The following is a 19,008-nucleotide window of genomic DNA, read 5'->3' on the forward strand; positions in this document are numbered from 1 at the left end:
GGCAGCAGCATCTGAAGCCTGTGTGCAGGTCATTTCAGTGACCAGTGCCTTCTTGTGTCTGCTTATCCGGAGGGCCATCCCTGGCGCAAAAGCAAGCCAGCCGTTCCTGCCAGTGGCTTTTCCCCGATCTGTGGGTGGTGGGCCAGCTCAGCAGTTCAGGGCCTCAAGTGTCCACGGACAGCCTGGGAGTGGGCAGGCTCAGGCAGCAGGCGTGCTCCTCCCTGCACTTGTAAGGGAAGAGTCCTTCATGCACTCACTCTCGTGCTCATTCATTCATTGACCAGTGAACTGTTCGGGCCCCGGCCATGGAGCAGGGAGCTGCGTGGAGAGGTCTCAGGGGCCAGACAGTGGGACTTGAGCCAACGGGCGGTGGCGAGGTGGGGCAGGAAGCCGCCTACCTCTGCCCACAGAGCCCCAGGGCCAGCAGGACCCAGGGACACTGGCTCCTTCCCATGCACACAGCACCCCACGGCCCAGGCCTGGCCTGGCTGCGGGGGGATTGGGGGGTCCCTGGAGGCCCTGGGTGGCAGCCATGGGTCACCCAAGCAGCTCGGGGACAGAGAGGAAACATGGGAGAAGGAACCCACGGGGAGGGCCTTGCGTCCCCCAGTCCCTTATTCCCACTGGACCAGGAGGGACGATGGCCCACACAGGGGAAGGCCGCCGGCCAGCGATGGCGGGCGGAGCACAGGCCCGGGTCTCTGCAGAGCGGAGCGCCCAGCCTCCCACCTTCCGCCTCCTCTGCTCAAGGGGCCGCCTGAGGAAGAGTGGAGCGCCGCTCCCTGAACTGGAGAGTCTGAGTCTCCGGGGTGAGTTTGCAGAGCTGCCACCAAAGGCCCTCCCCGACCACATAACGGACCAGACAGACGTCCCACCTGACCTCACTCAGGTGAGGGGCTGAGGGGAGCAGGCCGATTTGGGATTTCGATTCAGCATATGCAGGGGAGGATGAAGGAGGCCTGGGCAGCAGCGGGGGCACAGCCCCGGCCCCTCCCCCTCCCCCCCTTCACGGTGGAGAGGACGCCCCCACCCGCCCCGGCGCAGGGGGCTTCCCTAGTATCTGTGGCCTCCTCCCCTGCGGCGGTGAGGCAGGACAGAAGGGACCAGGGCCCCTCCGAGGCCCCATGGCCCGAGAGGCAGCCCCTTGGTGGGGGGGGGCATCAGCCGAGGCCGGGACTGGGTGGCGTGAGGCAGCGGGCGACCTGTCTGGCCTCCAGACCTGTCCAGCACCACGGGCTGGCCTGCGGAGCACTGGGGCAGCTGACGGAGTCTGGATGCCAGCTGGGCCAGGGGTGAGGCGGCTGAGGGCCGCTGCCCAAGGAGAGGCCTGGCACGCCACGCAGCCTGTCCGCCTTCAGCTCACGGGCCCCACGCACAGCTGAGGAAACTGAGGCCCAGAGAGGAAGGGCTGGGCCGAGGTTATCCAGGGGGCTGGACAGGGATGCCTGGGTCCGACTCTGGGCACCAAACCCCATCTCCCGCTCCGTCTTGCTGGCCGGAGACCCTGGGGGACCCTCTCGCCCTTCTGGGCCCCTGTCTGTCCAGTGCGGGGCTCAGTGAGGCCATCTCCGAGGACGCATCGGAGGCCTGGGGTATGGCTGATGTCAGGGGCAGGGAGGCCGGTGGGGCCCGTCGGGCGCCAGCTCCAGGGCCTCAGCTCGGCCTCTGCTTGGATGCTTTCTGCCTTCAGCCCCTCTTGTCCCTGCTGCCCCTCCCACCCAAGCCTGGCACTCAGACACGTGTGTCATGGCCATGAGGGGCTGTGCAAGGGGGCCGCCACCTGGGAGGGGGGGCCCAGCTCTCCAGCGATGGGAGGGGCTGCTGCGGAAAGGGCCTCACCCCGGAGCCTTCAGCTCTGGCTCCTCTTGGGGCTTTTGTCTCCCCTGCTCTGTCCAGAGGCATCTGCCCCACGGCCCCGCCGCTCTCCGCGCTCCTCCGGCCCTCTGTCTCCCAGGCCAGACACCCTCTCTGGGAGGAGAAGAAGCTGCTCTGCCCTGCCGGCCCCTCCCCCCGGTCTTGTGACCCAGGAACTCCTGACAGTACAGCCAGATGGCGATTTCCTGTTGACCCCGGAGCCTCCGTGTCCCTGGCTCCCTGTGCCTGGCCAGCACCCCTGGAGCCCCGGCCGCACGGTCCTCTCCCCCATCCCTGGGGAGTTTGTGGCCCCAGCACCGCCCCCTGAAGAGACCTGGGAATCAGGCCCAGAGGCCTCACTTCATCTATTTTTAAGCACAAGTCCATGAAAGATTCACAGGCTCCTTTATTTACTGGTGGTGGGATGGCACTGGTGCCTTGTGGCACACCCACCAAGAGGTCCCAGATCACAGGCCCCAGCAAGCTCACCTGAGTGCCTGGGGGCAGCCCAGGCGCCTCCCTCTGCAGGGCCCCGCTCTGCTCTCCCGACCTTCCTTCCTCCCAAGGAGCTTCTCCCCAGGAGATGAGACTCCTGGAGATGCCTCCCCAGAGGGAGTGGGGCTCCCCCCTGTGCCCCCGACCAGCTATGCAACTGGCTGCTCCCCATCTATATGGTCCCTGATCTCCGGCGACTGCTGAGGCTTGTCCCCTCCCTGGCTTTCGCGTCCTGGCCTTTTACCTGGGCAGGTTTGAAGGGAGAGGAATCCACCTCCGGATGCCAGAGGCAAAGTCGGGAGTGGCCTTGCTTCCTGCTGGCCTCCTAGAAACAAGGAAACTGAGGCTCGGGGATATTGGAGCTTAGCCATTTCTCTGGAGTTCAACGGCTGGGCATCCAGCCCCTGCCCCTAAAGCCACATGGCGAGGAGGGGTGCTTTATCTGGGCCTTCCTTCCAGATACCCCACCCAACCCCAGATAAACACAAGGACTTCAGGGCCCCTCCCCTTGGCTGCTGCGGGCTCCTGTGGCCTCAGGAGGTGGTGCCGGTTCAGCCCGATTGTGTCACCTGGTGTCAGGTGCTGTCTGGCTGGGCAGGTCCCAGCTAATGCCCAGGAGGGCTCTCAGCTGTCCTCCAGCAGGGGATGGGACTGACTTAGCAACAAACTCCCCCAGCACCTTCCCTGGGAGCTTGTGGGGACTCGGGGCACCCAAGAGGGTCAGGCAGGACTCTGGTACATCCCTGCCTGTCAAAGTAGCATTCTCCACGTGGGAGGAGCCCGGAGAGAGCCCACGCCAGGCCCTGCTTCGTCCTGAATCACTCATTTTAGAGGAAAATCTCATGTCTCGGTATCTCCACCAACCCAGAAGATTCTCTGGTGATTCACTCTCAAGAAACAAAAAGAGTTATTGTTAGCCTTCCAAATGGGGCATTACGGGAGAGTATTGAATATTTGTTTCAGACCCAGTGGAGTCTGAGGCCCCTCCTCCTCTCCCTCCCTGTCAGGGGAAAAGTGGACGTTTTCTTTCAACACTTCCCCAGAGGAGGAAGGAACTGGGAAAGAAGGCAAAATTGAGCAACAGCCTGTCTGTCTGTCTGAGGACAAAACAGCGGCGTCCAGAACCACCAGCCCTGGGAGCAGGAGGACAGGGCAGCGCACCAGGCGCTAGCAGCCTTCCCGGGGCCGTGGGTGTGGGATACGGGGCCGGGGCCGGGCCGGCTTTTCCCCTGTCACCTCTGTAAAATGGGGAGGCGCTTGCTCTGGGGAGTATTTGTGGAGCACCTACTGTGTGCCAGGCATTATTCTCTTGGGTGTCAGACGCCAGAGCAGGCACGGCTCAGTGGAGCAGCCCTGGGAGGTGGGGGAGAACGGCCACGAACACGAAAACCCACGAACGCGTAACTGAGTCACGGGAAGCGCTCGGAAGAGTGAAGCCCGGGAAGGGATGTGAGGGGTGGGTGGGGCTGCCTTGGCAAGGTTGGTGGGCTGGGAGCTAAAGGACCAGAAGGAGCCCTTGGGTAAAGCAGCTCTGTCTGCCCCTGGTGGTTGTGAGCATGGGATTCCGTTCCTCTGTAAGGACCCTCTGGGGCCTCCAGCTCAGTGTATTTCTACACCCCGTCTGAGAAGCCCTCCTGGGACCCGGCCTCCTGCCCCAGCAGCACTGCTGGCTGTTGTGCGCCCACCTGACCTACGAGCCTTTTCTGGAGTCTCACTGTGGTCTGTCCAGGGAGCCCCAAATCCTGCAGCCAGCCCAGGCACAGCAGTGCCAGCACCCCCTCCCCGGGGGGCTCTCAGGCCTCCTCTAGAGGGGGCAGCTATATCCTGTTGCAAGAGTGGAAAAAGAGACAAGCTGTTCTATTTGATGCAGAATGGTGGCCAGACGGATTTGGAGCAAGACTGAGCTGGAGAAACGCTCCCATAGGCTTGTGAAATGCTAAGGACACCTGTGAATGGGCTGCTCCACCCACAGCAGGGAAACCGCTCCTCTCTTTGGGCCTGGGACCCCCATTCACTCCACGATGGGAGCTTTTGTCCTTGTCAGCCAAAATAGCAGTTTGGGGAGGGGAGAGGCTTCAGTGAAGTATTTCAGTAACAGATCACCTTAGCATCTGAAAAAGGGAAGAGGCCAATAGTAGCGTTCTTAAGGCCCCTGGGGCTCCACACATGCGGCCACTGGTAAATTGCAGCAAACCCGGGACCCAGGCCACAGGTGGAGGGCACTTGTGCAGAAAGGAAACTTGGTTTTACAGCCCCGATCTGCTCTGAGGCCTGCTGGCTGCGCGCGCAGGGGGTGACCTGGAGCACCGGGCAGGGTCCCTGCTCCTTCCTCCCCAGAGCCAGCGCAGGCCCAGGCGCTGGTGTGGTGAACACAGCCGCCTGACACCGGCCGGCCTGGCACCGGGAGCGCTGGAGATAACAGGCGGGCCCTGGCACCCAAAGCCGTTGCTCCCAGCCCCGCCCAGGAACACGCCTCACGCCTACTCAGAGCCCCCTCCCCTCAGTCCTTGCGCCCACTGGGCCGCACGAGGCTGGGTCTCCCCTCAGTCGCTGGCGCGGACCCGAAGCGGCAGGCTACCCGTCGGTCACCGGGCGCGGTTCAAGGGCCCCTTGTGTGGCAACCGGGCTGGCAAGGGCAGCCGCGTCCTCGGCCGCCTTTGGAGCCGCGGTCTAGGGCTCGAAGGCGGTGCCCGCGGCTGGGGGGAAGGCGGCCCGGCGGAGGGGACCTGCGGGGTGCCACGGCCCAGGCGACCCGCTGCGGGGATGCGGGGGCTGGGGAGGGGCGCAGGGCCAGAGGCCGGAGGTCTGGCGGCGGGGCACGGGCAGTGTCGCGGGCGGGGCGGGGCGGGGCGGGGCGGGACGGGGGCGGCGCCGGGCCGGTGACCGAGCGGCGGGTGTGGACATCGCGGGCGGGGCGCACCTAGACTCTTCCTCGCTCGAACTCCACTCGCCACCCCGGCCGCCCCGCCCCGCCGCCCTCGCAGTAAGGGGCGCGGGCGGGTCAGGGCGAGGAGGAGGGTCCGCCGCCGCCAGCACGCGGCCGGAGCCAAGGCAGGGAGCAGGGAGTCGGAGGCCCGCGCCGTCGGGGCTCGGGGCGCGGCCATGGAGCTCTGGCCGTGGCTGACCGCGGCGCTGCTGCTGCTGCTGCTGCTGGTGCAGCTGAGCCGCTCCGCCAAGTTCTACGCCAAGATCGGCCTGTACTGCGTGCTCTGCTTCACGGTGGCCGCGGTGGCCGCGGTCGTCTGCCTGCTGCGCCACGGCGGCCGGACGGTGGAGAACATGAGGCAAGGGGGCCGGGCGGGGTGGGGAGAGACGCCGAGGCGGGGGCAGCGGCGCGCCGCCGCCCGCTTCCGCTTCCCTAACTTTCCCGTGTCCTTTCCCTCCTTCCTGCCCTGCCGCGCCTCTCCCGGGCTCTGGGACCGGCCGAGGGGAGAGCGGGTCGGAGAGCGCGGCTGGGGAGGCGGCCGAGGGTGGGCCGGGGTCCCCGGAGCCGGCGTCACAGTGTCCCCGCGCCCTTGCCCCGGGGCCCCGGCCAGGGGCAGGCACGGAGGGATTTAAACAGGTCTCGCCCTCGGCGCCGCGCGGGGAGTGCGGGGTGCGGGCGGCCCCTAGAGGAATGGGGCCGGGCCGAGCGGGCCGAGGCTCGGTCCTGCTTCCCCGCGGGGAGGGTGGGCCGCCCGCCGTGCACCGTCCCGCCCGGACCCGCCTCCGCTCGGGGCCTGGGGCGTTCCTCGTCTTCTCTCGGGCACCCCTCGCGCCCACCTGCCGCGGGCGATGAGCGCACTTGTGCTCCCGCACCAGGCCGGTTCCCCTTCCCTTTCCTTCCACTTAGGAAGGTGTGGTGGCTCCGCGGGGGAGGGTGGACGGGGAGTCCTTGGGGTCCAGCTTCTGGGCGGGAAGAACGGGTGGTGGCTGGGACGCCCTCCAGAGCTGGGGAGCTTGGAGTTGCTGGGGTGAGGGGTCAGGCTGGGCCGACCAGAAGAGTCGGGGGGCCTCTCTGGGTCAGAGGCTGGGCGGGTCACGGTGGCCTGAGAGGGGGCTCCTTGCCCTTTCTCCCAGTTTCCGATTGGGAGGGGCTGTTGCTGACGTTCCTCACTGGCTTTTGCAATGATGGCCCTTGGCTGTGGCGTGGTGTGGGCATACTGTGGTCGCCGAGTCCCTCGCCACCCACATGCTTACAGGGCAGTGGGTGAGGGTTCCTGGCTTTCTGCCGTCCCTGTCCTTGTTCATCTGGGTGGGCTGATCCTGCCGGTACTGGCCCACACTCAGTGGGTCCTCCGGGCCCTGTTTTCAGGGGTTTGTGGCTCCTGTGGCACCAGGAGTGGGACTGTGGACTAAGAGTGGGGAGCCTGGTGGGTGGGCCGTGGGTCTCTAGCACCCCCCCAAATGGCCCAGGCCAGCGTCCCAGGGAGCCCAGACCCCAGGGGCGGCCCACTTGTTGCCCTTCCAGCTGTCTTCTCAAGCAGCCGACCCTCTGGGGTGGGGAGGGCCTGTTTCCAGAAATGTATCTCTGAGGGCCTGGCCTGAGATTGAGGATCCCCTGCAGGCAGTGGGCTCACAGCCAGAGTCTCCATTCAGCACCTGCTGGGGACCGGCCTGGAGGGGCAGGGGGAGGGGGTGGCTGCAGGCAGCAAGGGCCTGTGGGCTCCTTGGAGGGGGTGCTGTCCTGGGTTTGGGTGGGAAGCAAGGCTGGAGCAGGTTTTCAGCAGGTGACAGGCGTTCCCAGAGGTGACCACCACCCCTCCCCGTATTATCAGGTGGCCTCTTCACAGGCGCTTCCTTGTCTTTCAAAGGCCCAACTCGCTCTTCCAGGCCTGGGCTTCAAAGCTGCTTCCTGGCGTCAGATCAGAAGTCACCAGCTGCCCTTTCTGATGCGGTGGCCGGACTGGCAGGCCAGCCTGACCAGCACTTGGTGCTCCAGCCCCACCCTGCCCAGCCCGGCCCTCCAGCCTCTGCTGGCCCGCTCCCCTCAGCCCAGAGCCGGGCTTGGCCCCCAGCCTCCCCCAAGATTCTGGCCAACTGGGGCATCGTCTTCAGGACCCTGGAGGCCCTGATGGTGCTCAGGAGGAAGCTTCCTGCTGTCCTTCCCTCGCCAAGGCAGCCCCCGACTCAGGCTCTGCAGAGGGACCAGTCCAGGACATAACAGAGGTCCTGTGTCCTCCCCAGAGAGGGGCGGGCCTGGGGGTCCGGGAGCCCACAGCCTCCTTCCTCTGCACCCCCAGGTCCCACGGGGTGGGTACAGTGATGACCCCCAAGGCTCCCCAGTGATGGCAAAGACAGGGGGTAGGGACGGGGTGGCTTGTGAACACGAGTTCCCCAAGGCATGCATCTGTGCGGGGCTGAGAAATGCAGAGGATGAGGAGGTGCCCTATACCTCTAGGTAGCCAGTCCAGGTACAGGGCCCAGGAGGACGGAAGTGGAGGTTGGAGTGCTGTGTGGACAGGCTTCAGGCCCCTCCTGGGCTGGGACCACTGAGCACCATGGGTGCCTGGCTGCTCCCCGCTCCAGTCCCACCCTAACTTCCAGAAGGACTCTGCCCACCATCCTCGACACCAGCCTCTGCTTCCATCTCTTGAGCACACACCATGCGCTGCGGATGCCTGAAGCTTGGGGACAGGGTTTATTACGTGTTCCATTTTACAGATGAGTCTGCAGAGAAGCAGCTTGAAACTCAGGCCTCCAAGGCGGGGAATGGGGAGATGACTGGCAGGGTCCCAGAGCTAGGACATGGGGGCCCCGGGCTGCAGACCCACTGAGAGTGGCTCCAAAGTGCACGCTTTTCATCTTTCCTCTGTCTCCCACGGCATTAGGGGCTGGGGGCAGCGCCATGGCTGCTTTGGGGCTGGAGACCAGGCTCGGGGGAATCCCTGAGTTCCAGGAGGGGCAGCCCCACTCCGGCCGCCCCCTCACTTTCCCATGTTCCCGGTGAGCAGCCACCCCTCCCCATGACGGGGCTCTGGGTGAGCACCTGAGGAGGCCTTTGCCATTTAGTTGCAAGTTCTGAGTGTGCAGGGCAGTGCTGGGAACTGAGAAGCAGAGGCAGGCTCTGTTCTGACCAGGCTGTGGGCTGAGGCCAGGGACCCCTCCCAGAGTGGCAGGGTCCCACGTTCAGGGTGAGGGTGGAGTAGCAGGTCCTGTTTCCTCGTCCCAGGGGCACATGCTCTTATTACACGCATTCGACAGAGAAGAGCGCGAGGCCCAGGGGAGCGGTGTCTGTTAGAATTGGGTTCCCTGCAGGATCAGGAAACCTAACAACAGTGGCTTAACCCGGAGAGTTTACTTTTTCATGCATCACAGGCGACCAGGGCGGGCAGCCTGGGGCTACAGAAAGCTGCCAGCTCCTCTGGCCTGTGGCCCCCCCATTCTCGGGGTCCAGCATGCCACTGTTATGGCAGGACCTCTGGGGACTGAACTGCCCACTTCTATGTCCATCCTAGTGGCCGGGACCTGGGGGGCATAGCTAGGCTGCGGGGTGGGGTGGGGGGCAGGGCAGATGGAGCCCCCCCCCGCTCGAAACATCGAGGACGGGCATCACTGCAGCCAGGGGTGGGGGGCTTGTCGATGCCGGTCAGGGTTTGAACCCAGCACTGCCAGCCACTGCGTGGCCCTGGGGGGATGCGTGGATGCAGACACAGCGCCATCGGGAGCCGCAGCACCTGGGGGCTGGCCTGGGGCCCTGGTCTCGCAGGAAAGTCTGCCCTGGCTTTGCTTGGGGTGGGATAGTGAGAGGCAGCGCCTCCCCTCTGGGTGTCCTTCTGCGGGCCCAGGAAGCGGAGCTCCCGAGAGCCCTGGACGCTGCTCACGGCCCTGGCTCCTTCCAGGCCCCTGGCGTTCAGCCCGCTCCCGCGCCCCTCTTAACACCTCTGGGCACCTGAACAGGCTGGAGCCCCCACCTCCTGGCCCACTCTGTGCTCCAGCTCTTGTGACACTTGGAAAACACTGATGCTCTGCCAGGTGGCCCTCCTAGGACCTCCTGTCCCCTGAGCAGATCAATGGCTCTGTGTGCTGCCCTCCTGGCAGGGCCGCCCTGAGCAAACCCCATCACGCCCCTCCCTTTCCGGGGCAAAGCCTGTGGGGTCTGGCTGAGGTCCGGCGCCTCTCGGCCGAAGCAGCTGCCAAGTCTCCCCAGAGCCACCTAGTCCGAGTCCAGGGTCTGAGGGCAGAGGTCAGCAGGTAGCTCAGACCTGACCTTGAACTGCTTCCCAGCCGCCTGGAGCAGGTGCTGCCGGAGGAGGATCCTCTTGCTTTCATTTACTTTGGATCCTTCTGTCCTGCCTGTGTCCCGCAGGTGTCACGGGCGTTCCAGCCTCATCTCGCTCAGTCCCTCCACACCCTTCCCCTTTCACGAGTGGAAACGGAAGTTTAGGGAGGTCAAGTCCATTGCCCAAGGTCACAGCTGGTGAGAGGGAGTCAGGGTCTGTCTGACCCTGAGCTTGGGCCGGGCCCAGGTGTCCTCGGGCGAGCACAGGTGGTCCAGGGGGACTGGCTGCCAGGAGCTCGGCCTCACACCCCCCAAAATCTGCAGCGTTTATGATGCTCACTTCTAGGCTGGCGGCCCCGGTCAGGGCTAAGTGGAGGGCTTCTGAGAAAGACCCAGGAAGGGCCAGGAAATCCCCTCTGCTTAAGGGGATGGCTGCCCCTGCGGGCACTTGAAAAGAACCTGTCCTGGGGGCCACCTGCCTTGCTATGGAAAGCTGGCACCAATCACCTACCTGGCAGCTGTCAGCAGTGCTCCTGGAACCTTGTGCCATGCACTCAACCCAGCCCTGGGCCACCTGGGCTTCAGGCAACCTTAGCTCCACCCCCAGGGGAGGCAGGACATGGAGTTCAGGGCTGGAGGGTGTGGGACAGGCACATCCCTGGCGTGCACCCGTGTACCCGTGACTCCTGCCCTGCTCCCCGTTGGACTCCTGCGGCCGAGGGGCGGGGTGCTGGGGTCAGGTGGGTGTTGGGGCACAGGGGGTGTTGGCGCTCAGGATGAGGCCTGGGCTGGGCAGGCAGGGCAGCCTGGGTAGGGTGGCTGCTTTGAGCTTCCTGCTGGGAGAGGATGACAGAGCCACTTGCAGCCCTGATGGGGGTGGGGTGGAGGTCATAGAGCCCCCCAGGGGAGGAGGGGGAGGCCTCAAAAGGAGCTCGAGACTCCACCTGACAGCCCTGCAGCCGTCACCCCACCTCCAGCAGGCCCTCTGCTTGACATTTTCCACACATTTTTCAAAAGTCAGGTTTAGAGGTGGGCTCTGGCCCATCCTGGCCTCCCTGCTGTGTGACTTCGGGCAAGTCACTTAGCTCTGCTGGGCCTTGACTTCCTCACCTTGGTGTGATGAGTGTACGACCTTGTGGGGTTATTGTCTGACCGAAATGGGACAGTTCACATCTGTTCTAGGTGCAGGCGTGGCGTGTAGCGTTCAGGAGATGCCGGGCGTGGCTGTGGGGTGTCTGTCTCTGTGGTTAGGAGCGCGCTGCACTCCAGGCAAGGACAGACCGGCTCTCCCTGCCTGGGCACTGGAGGGGCCTCTGCAAAGCTCCGTCTGCTTCCTTCTTCTTCAAGGAAGCACTATTAAAATGATAATAGAGGGCTTCCCTGGTGGCGCAGTGGTTGGGAGTCCGCCTGCCGATGCAGGGGACACGGGTTCGTGCCCTGGTCCGGGAAGATCCCACATGCTGTGGAGTGGCTGGGCCCGTGAGCCATGGCCGCTGAGCCTGTGCGTCTGGAGCCTGTGCTCCGCAACAGGAGAGGCCACAACAGTGAGAGGCCCGCATACCACAAAAAAAAAAAAAAAAAAAAAAAATAATACTTTCCCACCACTTTTACAGAAAACCTTGAAAATATGGAACATTAGGAGAAGGAAAAGTGGGCACCCACGTGCACGCCGCCTGCAGGGAGTGACCAGTCCCCTCCCCTTGCGGAACATCCAGTTGCCTCTTTATGCTCCCGAGATGCGCCTTTCTTTCCCAGCTTCCTGTACTCTCCCGGGGGCTGTATCTTTTAGTTTGTCTGAGAGCAATTATTTGTAGATGTGTGGAGAGTTGCCATGGGTGCCTCCGTCTCCTGCAGCATGTGGGGCAGCCCTGGGCCTGTCTGTCCATCCTGGAGCCTTTGGTGCCGGGGCTCTGCCTTAGCCTGGGCTCCCAGCCGGAGTGGGAGAGGCGGGAAACAAGCAGCAGAGCAGCTGCAGAGGGCCCCTGCTCGCCTGAATCTTATACACAGCATCTTTCATAGTTCAAACAAAACAAAATAAAAAACCTACCCATATATGACTGATCCCTTAAATTAGATACTAAAAGAAAATATAGAAAAGTTCTGGAGGCGGATGATTGGGGATGGCTGCATAGCAATGTGAGTGTACCTGTGCCACTGAACCGGACACTTACAAATGGTTTAAAATGATAAATTTTATGTGTATTTCACCCCAATTTTTAAAAAAGAAGAAAAGTGGAGCCAGCAGATGCCACTACCAGAGAGAAACACCGTCCCTTCCAGATGTGGCCTGGGCGGGAAATGCAAACGATATGTAGTTATTAGAAGTCAAGGGAACAGCCCTGGCAGCAAATAAATACAGATCTTTGCTATTTTCCTCTGCCACAGCCCTGTTTATTTTACCGCTCCCCACGGGGGACGTTGAGGTGTTTTCAGATTTTCCTAATTCAGACCGTGCCTATGCCTGCCTCACAACTGCTTTAGGATCCATTGCCGGAAGAGGATTGCAGCTCAAAGGGAGTAGGTTTGTTAAGGGCTTTTGCCAGGTGCTGCTAACCTGCCCTCCAGAAACCTCTGTGGCCTCTGACTTCTGCCAGCAGCCCTTGGGCCATTTCCTAACACCAGGCCAACACCTCCTGTTATCAGGCTTTCATCTGCCAACCTGAAGGATGAAGACGGGGTTTCTTGTTTCAATCTGCATTTCTTTGACTGCCAGTGAGGTTAAGTTTTCCCCGTGTTTATTGGACACACGTGCCCTCTCCCTGTGCCCTTCAACCCTCAAGATGACCCGAGAAGCTGTGTTTTGCAGCTGAGATGCCTGAGGCTCCCCAGCTGAGACAGCCAGTCAGTTCTCCAGAGAGTGTCCAGCCTGGCAACCCCTGAGCCAGATGGGGACAAACAGGAAGGTCTGGCTCGAGCTGGCTGAGGCTTACAAAGCTAAGGAAGAAGGCCTGGCTTCCAGATCCGGGGAAGGCTGGCCGGTCTGACTGTGAGAGCAGCCCAGGGTCAGCTGCTTCCTGGAGCCTCAGTTTCCCCATCTGCACCACGAGGTAACGTGGGGAGTTAGGCTTTGTGAGCTGGATACGAGTCTGCCTTTCAGACACAAAGAGGTAAATCCAACAGGGTCCACTCATGTGACGGTCTAGAGGAGACAGATGCATAGAGACAGAAAGTGGACAGTGTGGCCCAGGGCTGGGGAAGGCGGGCGGGGGAAGTGAGTGTTTAATGGGGACAGAGTGCCAGTCTGGGCAGATGAAAGAGTCCCAGATAAGGGGGGACGGTTGCACAACAATGTGAGAACACTTAATGCCACTCAACTGAAAACGAGTTAAGATGGTAAATTTTATGTTGTGTGTATTTTACCACAGTTTTAAAGACTTGAGTGTGGCTTTGGGTCAGGGGCCCAGCTCTGAGTCTCTGCTCTATTGAGGGCCAGCTCTGAGCCCAGGCCCTTCTGGATAAAGTGGGAAATCCCTCCCTTCCGGTCAGGACCGTGGGGAGATCAAATGACCCTGGTGTGTGTGTGCGCGCACACACATCTTCTGGGAGAAGTGGAACAGTTCTGGGTCAGGAAACCTTGGGTCACTGGGGCCCACCCTCAGCCCCCTGCCACCCACGGATGGGAAGGACCCAGGGGACCTGCCTGAGTTGCAGAGGAGTGACCTCAAGCCTCGGGCTCCATCACCCCGAGCAGGCTGACCCCTCACGGGCACCTGTCCCTTGTCAAGTGTGTGCAGTGTTCCCACAGAGCAGGGGGCCAGGGCCACCCTTCTCCCTGCCGGCCAGCCACCTACAGGCACCGTTCCCAGGGACGTGCCTGGTCATGCCTGCCTGTCGAGTGCTGCTGGGCCAGGCCTCTCAAGGTCACGAGTGCCCAGGGCAGCCTCCTGCTGGGAGCGGGGCCCGCACACATCCTGGCTCCACTGCCACCCTCATGTGACCTTGGGTGTGTCTGTGGAAGGGGCTGGGGCGCTGCTTTGTAGGATGCAGAGGAGGAGTGAAAGCCTGGTGGGGCCGGTCTCCCCAGCGGTGGAGACTGGAAGCAGCCTTCAGCTCCTCGACAAGGTCTCTGCTTGGTACCCACGCTTTCTTCCCGGTGTGGCTCTGCCTTGAGGGGACGTTCACTTCCCGTGGGTGGGGGCCCAGCCTCCTCTGCAGGCGCCTCTCCATGGCGGGTCCTTCGGTCGCTGACAGGTCTGAGAACGGAGCCAGCCCGGCCCCAGGGGCTCTCGGCCTTCACCCCGTCCAGCTGGGCCCCGCGGCTTGTGGTGATGAGCAGGGGTGTGGGGCGCAGGCCTGGGAACGCAGACGTGGAAGGAGGCGCCCTCCCCACTGCCGGGCGTCCGGGCCCCCAAGGCCTTGCTCCCGTGTGACCTCACTCTCACCGGCTGGGGTAGCAGGGGTGAAGGGAGGCACTCGCCATCCCGTTGAGGGGTTGAGGGACAGGACCTGAAGGTTCTCCGAGGGGAAGGCGAGCTCAGGGTCAGCGGCCAGCCTGCCAGGGCGGGCGGGGGTCCCCGTGCTGTGTCTGGCTCTGGTCCTGCACTGGGATGACCCTGCCTAGGTCTGTGGAGCCTGAGTTACAAGGTGGGTGGCGGAGCCTGAGTTACAAGGTGGGTGGTGGCCTCTGCTCACGGCCTGTCTCCCCCTCAGCATCATCAGTTGGTTCATCCGGTCCTTCAAGTACTTATACGGCCTTCGCTTTGAGGTAAAGGGCCGTCAGAAGCTGGAGGAGGACCGCCCCTGTGTCATCATTTCCAACCACCAGAGCATCCTGGACATGATGGGTAGGCCAGCTGCGGAGGGTTTGGCGGGAGGGCCGGCCCTTCCCAGTTGCCTGTGGGGGAGGGGGAGGGGGGGGGATGCTGCTTCAGTTAGGGGAGGCTGGGCCCGGAAGAGCTGGCAGGTGAGGGGGCAGGTGCGGACCGGGGACCTGTGCCCCGCTTCGGACACAGGCCTCCAGCTGGTAACAGAAGACAAGGCTTCCTGTGCCTGGCGCCGGGCTCGGGAGCCCTGCTTCAGCATCTTCCCTCTGCAGGGGAAACTGAGGCTCAGAGGCCAGGGGATGCCCAGGTAGCCAGTGGGAAGGCGTGCCTTGGCCCAGGCCTCTTGGTGGCCAAGGCCGAGGGCCAGCTCGCTCCTCCTCGGGGCGGTGGCCACCTGGCTCTGAGGCTGTGCTCTCTGTCTCCCCCGCCCCCCGACCTGGGCTCAGGCCTCATGGAGGTCCTCCCTGATCGCTGCGTGCAGATTGCCAAGCGCGAGCTGCTCTTCCTGGGGCCCGTGGGCCTGATCATGTACCTGGGAGGCGTTCTCTTCATCAACCGGCAGCGCTCCAGGATGGCCATGACCGTGATCTCTGATGTGGGCAAGCGCATGGTCAGGGAGAAGGTGAGCGCCTGGGGCTCGGGGCCTGCTTGGCGGTGTGAACGCTTTTGTGCTGTCAGGACAGCCCGCAAGTGTGACTCCCTCTGGCAGAAGAAAGCGCGTTGTCGGTCGCGTCTGTGAACCGCGTGCAGAAAAGCCAGGCGCAGCGCAGCTGCTGTCAGTGTGGCTTCTGGGGGGTGGGTGGCCCCCCAGGGGCAGCCCCCGCGACCCGCCTCCTGTCTCTCCAACAGCTCAAAGTGTGGATCTACCCCGAGGGCACGCGGAATGACAACGGGGATCTGCTGCCTTTCAAGAAAGGTGCCTTCCACCTGGCCATCCAGGCCCAGGTACGTCAGGGCCGCAGCCACCTGGCCATCCAGGCCCAGGTGCGTCAGGGCCGCAGCCACCTGGCCATCCAGGCCCAGGTGCGTCAGGGCCGCAGCCACCTGGCCATCCAGGCCCAGGTGCGTCAGGGCCGCAGCCACCTGGCCATCCAGGCCCAGGTGCGTCAGGGCCGCAGCCACCTGGCCATCCAGGCCCAGGTACGTCAGGGCCGCAGCCACCTGGCCATCCAGGCCCAGGTACGTCAGGGCCACAGCCAGGGTGGGAAGCGCGTCCAGGTTGGCTTAAGGCTGCAGGTGACCTCCTGGCCAGGCCAAGGCCACTGGCGCTCCTGGACCACCTCCCGCTGGGCAGGCGGCAGGGCCTCCCCCCACCCAGCACCTGTCCCTGACCAGCTAAGGAGGGCAGGGCCGCTTTACCCACTCTGAGCATTAAAGCTGGCACCTGATCAGGCCCAGCGCCAGCGAGAATAATGCTTGTCACCACCGTACCGGTGCCTGGAGCTCCAGCACCCCGCTTTCTAGCTGGCCAGGCGAGGGACCTGCGGAGGGAGGCTGGGGTCGGCATCAAAGGCGGAGGCAGGAGGCCTGCTGGCTGAGCTGTCTCCGGAAGGCTGTGCCAGACTCAGGCCCCCAGCACCCCTGGCTGGGCGTGGGCAGTGGCTCACGGGGAGCGGGGCCTGTGGCGTGCGGCAGGGTCGGGCCAGAGCTGGCGATGGGCCAGGATAGGTGAGCTGGGAGCCCTCCACGGGGCTTGATGTTTTTCTGGTCCTTGACTTCTAGGGCTTGATGTTTTTCTTGTCCTTGACTTCTAGAGGTGTCCTGGGGTCTGGGGTGATGGCAGGAGAGACTGGGGCACATCCATCCATCGGGTGGGGTCTCCTGGTAGGTGAGGGGTGCCTTGTCTCACCCCGGTCCTGTGCTGGGGGACTTGTGTAGGGGAAGACAGCCATCGTCTGGGGTCAGGGGAGGGGGCTTTCATCCTGCCTGACTGGAGTCAGGGGGGCAGCTGGGCAGGGGTTTGCTTTTCTCCTGTCCTTCACCTGTGACAGGTGGCCTCTAGCACCCCCTGGTGGCCCTGAGCAAGGACAGGAGAGCCCTCCTTCCAGAAGCTGCCAGCCAGTGCCAGGCGGGTGTGGGAGCTGGAGCGTGGGATGGAGGGGCCCCGAGCCGGCGGTGGGTGCGTGGGAATGGGGGCCTGAGCCTGGGCTCTGACCCCAGCGCTGCCCAAGCAAGAGGAGGAGGACACCCCCGACACAGGCCTGGGACTGAGGTCACTTCCCTTCGCCGGTGGAGAAGGGGTCGTGAAAGAGGAGAGAGGAGATACCGAAGGAGCTTTAGGGGGCCGGGGCAGCAAGTCTCAGCCAGGAGACCGGACATCGTTTGCTGTCACCCCTCTCCCCCGCCCCGGGTTGATGATTACCCCCAGGTGCCATTTCCGACATTGGCATCACCATTGGAGTCACCATGTCTTCCAGAAATAGCCTGCCCCCTCCCCTGGCTGGAGCTGCCCCCATCTTCCCAGGGATGGGGGAGAGGTCGGGAAGGGAGGGGTGGGCAGAAAGACCTCAGTTACCTCCTCTGGCTAAACCGGACAGGGCCCTGGTTAATCTTAGGACCCCATGAGGAATGCAGATGTGCATCAGATGGATACGTGCCAACCCAGAAAGTCTTCCTGGAGAAGGGAATGTTTGCATGATGATGTGCAGGATGAGTTTATGGACTCTGGGCCACCCAGGGCGGGAAGGGTGTCCGAGGCCCAGGAGTCAGTGTGTGGAAGCGCCCTGGGGCAGGATGTGGCCACAGGGACTCCTGGGGCCAGCCCCAAGGTGGGGGCAGGCTGGTGGCCAGGCAGGCCTCTCCCCAGAGCTCATCCTTGGGGATCAGGCTGGGCTGGGTGAGGGCTCCGGTCCATCCTCAGGCTGCCACGTCTACCGTCCCCAGGTGCCCATCATCCCCGTGGTTTACTCCAGCTTCTCCTCCTTCTACAACTACAAGACGAAGCTGTTCACCTCAGGTACCCCCAACCTGTGCGCTCGCCGGCCCACCTGTTCTCAGTCACTGCGACACCCGCACCCCTAAGAGAACAGTTCCCGTTTCTGGGTGGTCACTACAGACCCCTGCTACTCAGTGACCGCTTGGGGAAGGAAGAAGGGAGGGAGGGAAGGGTCTAGAGTCCCAGCCTTGGGCTGTGGGGAGACTGAGGTGCCCAGAAGGTGGGCTGGGTGCCCAAGTTCACACACACAGGCCCAGGCTGTGCACACGGCCCCGGGGGCCTTGAGGTGGCCCCTTCCTGTGCCAGGGTGGGCTTCTGAGCCAGCGCATCCAGGCCTAACTCTCAGGGGCAGCAGCCTCCCGGGCACCCCCATGCTCCCCGGCCATGGAGCTTGGGACTTCCCCCCGCCCTTCCCTGCAGACCCTGCACAAGGGCACCTGGTACCCAGGTGGGAAGTGGGGTCCAAGATAGAAGCTGCCTCCGCCCACATCTGAGACCCCAAGGCCGCCTGAACCACTGTGGAGGGTGGGAGTGGAAGGGAGGGTGGGTACCTTCTGGGGGAGGAAACATCTGGACCCTGGGTGGTCCTCACGGGGGAGCACACTCTTGTCCACACCCACTGAGAACGTGCTTGGGATGCGTGTGTGTGACTGTGGCTGTTATTCTCAACTAAAAGCCAACCACCCGGGACCAGGGTGTCCGGGGAAGAGCCCGGCCCGGCCCCTCGGGAGGCTCTGGGGGGGAGGCTGGCGGGCAGCCAAGGGGAGGAGGGGGCCCCCCTGGAGAGCCCCTCAGGCTGCCAACGCCTCCCCCCAACCAGGAACCGTCAAGGTGGAGGTGCTGGACGCCATCCCCACCACCGGCCTCACTATCGCCGACGTCCCCGAGCTCTTGGACACCTGCCAGCAGGCCATGAGGACCACCTTCTTCCACGTATCCCAGCTCCCCCAGGAGAATGGGGCCCCCGCAGGGCCCGATGCCCAGGCATCCCAGTAGCCGAGGCCTGGGCGGGGCAGGACCTAGCTAGACAACGGACAGAGGGACCCCTGCCCACCAAATACCACTGTGTCTCCTCCCGCGGCTCTCCCAACTTTCCTCGGGCCCTGGAAGCAAGGGACCCCTTCCTGTCACTGGCCTCAGGTCCAGGCCCCTGATGTCCCTGCAAAGGAGAGTCACCTGGAGCCCCCCCCCCCAGCTCTGAGGGCAGGGCCTCACCTACCCTTGTGCCTCCGGGGTCCAGTGTGGGAGTGGGCCTGGGCCCTGATGGGCTGATGGGGCGGGGCCTGTCTGCCCAGCCCCCACCCTCCTGCCTGGGCTTGGGGGGCACAGAGGTTGGATCCGGGGTCCCAGCCATGGCCTGCATCAGGCTCTCAGAGAGGCGGGGCTCTGGGGGGCCAGGACGCCTGGTCTTATGCCACCTGGGCCTCAGGGGGGCCAGAAAGCAGGGTCTGTGGCTCCCACCGGCCTTGGGGAGCAAGTCTGCTGAATTGGTACCGCGCGCTCATCGTTGTTTTTTGTAAACGCACTCTTAGAAGTACCTGGTGAGTTGTGGTCACTCAGGGCGGGCAGGGCTGCCCTCGCCTCGTCCTCCCGGGAGGAGTGTGGGAGCACCATCCTCCACCCTTGGTGGTGCTCCCTGCCAGGGCCTGGGCCCATGGTCATCCTCTAATACTTTCTTCCACTGGGGGTGGCAGGCATGCCCAGGGGTCAGGGAGGCACTTGGGAAGGAGGCTGAAGATTTGCTCTTTGGCTGCTGGCTA

General features: G+C 63.7%; 1 protein-coding gene across 1 annotated transcript; it reads left to right on the forward strand.

The window, feature by feature from the left end:
* Positions 1–5,235: 5,235 nt before the first annotated feature.
* AGPAT2 (1-acylglycerol-3-phosphate O-acyltransferase 2) lies at positions 5,236–18,786 on the forward strand. Its single transcript, XM_081236497.1, has 6 exons — positions 5,236–5,633; positions 14,201–14,334; positions 14,760–14,935; positions 15,163–15,258; positions 17,197–17,269; positions 18,069–18,786. Exons 1-6 carry the CDS (start codon positions 5,452–5,454, stop codon positions 18,242–18,244), a joined length of 837 nt encoding a protein of 278 aa, XP_081092623.1. The 5' UTR covers positions 5,236–5,451; the 3' UTR covers positions 18,245–18,786.
* The last annotated feature ends 222 nt before the right edge of the window (positions 18,787–19,008 follow it).

The sequence above is a fragment of the Mesoplodon bidens genome, assembly GCF_964165515.1.
Source record: "Mesoplodon bidens genome assembly, chromosome: 6".
Lineage (NCBI taxonomy): Eukaryota > Metazoa > Chordata > Mammalia > Artiodactyla > Ziphiidae > Mesoplodon > Mesoplodon bidens.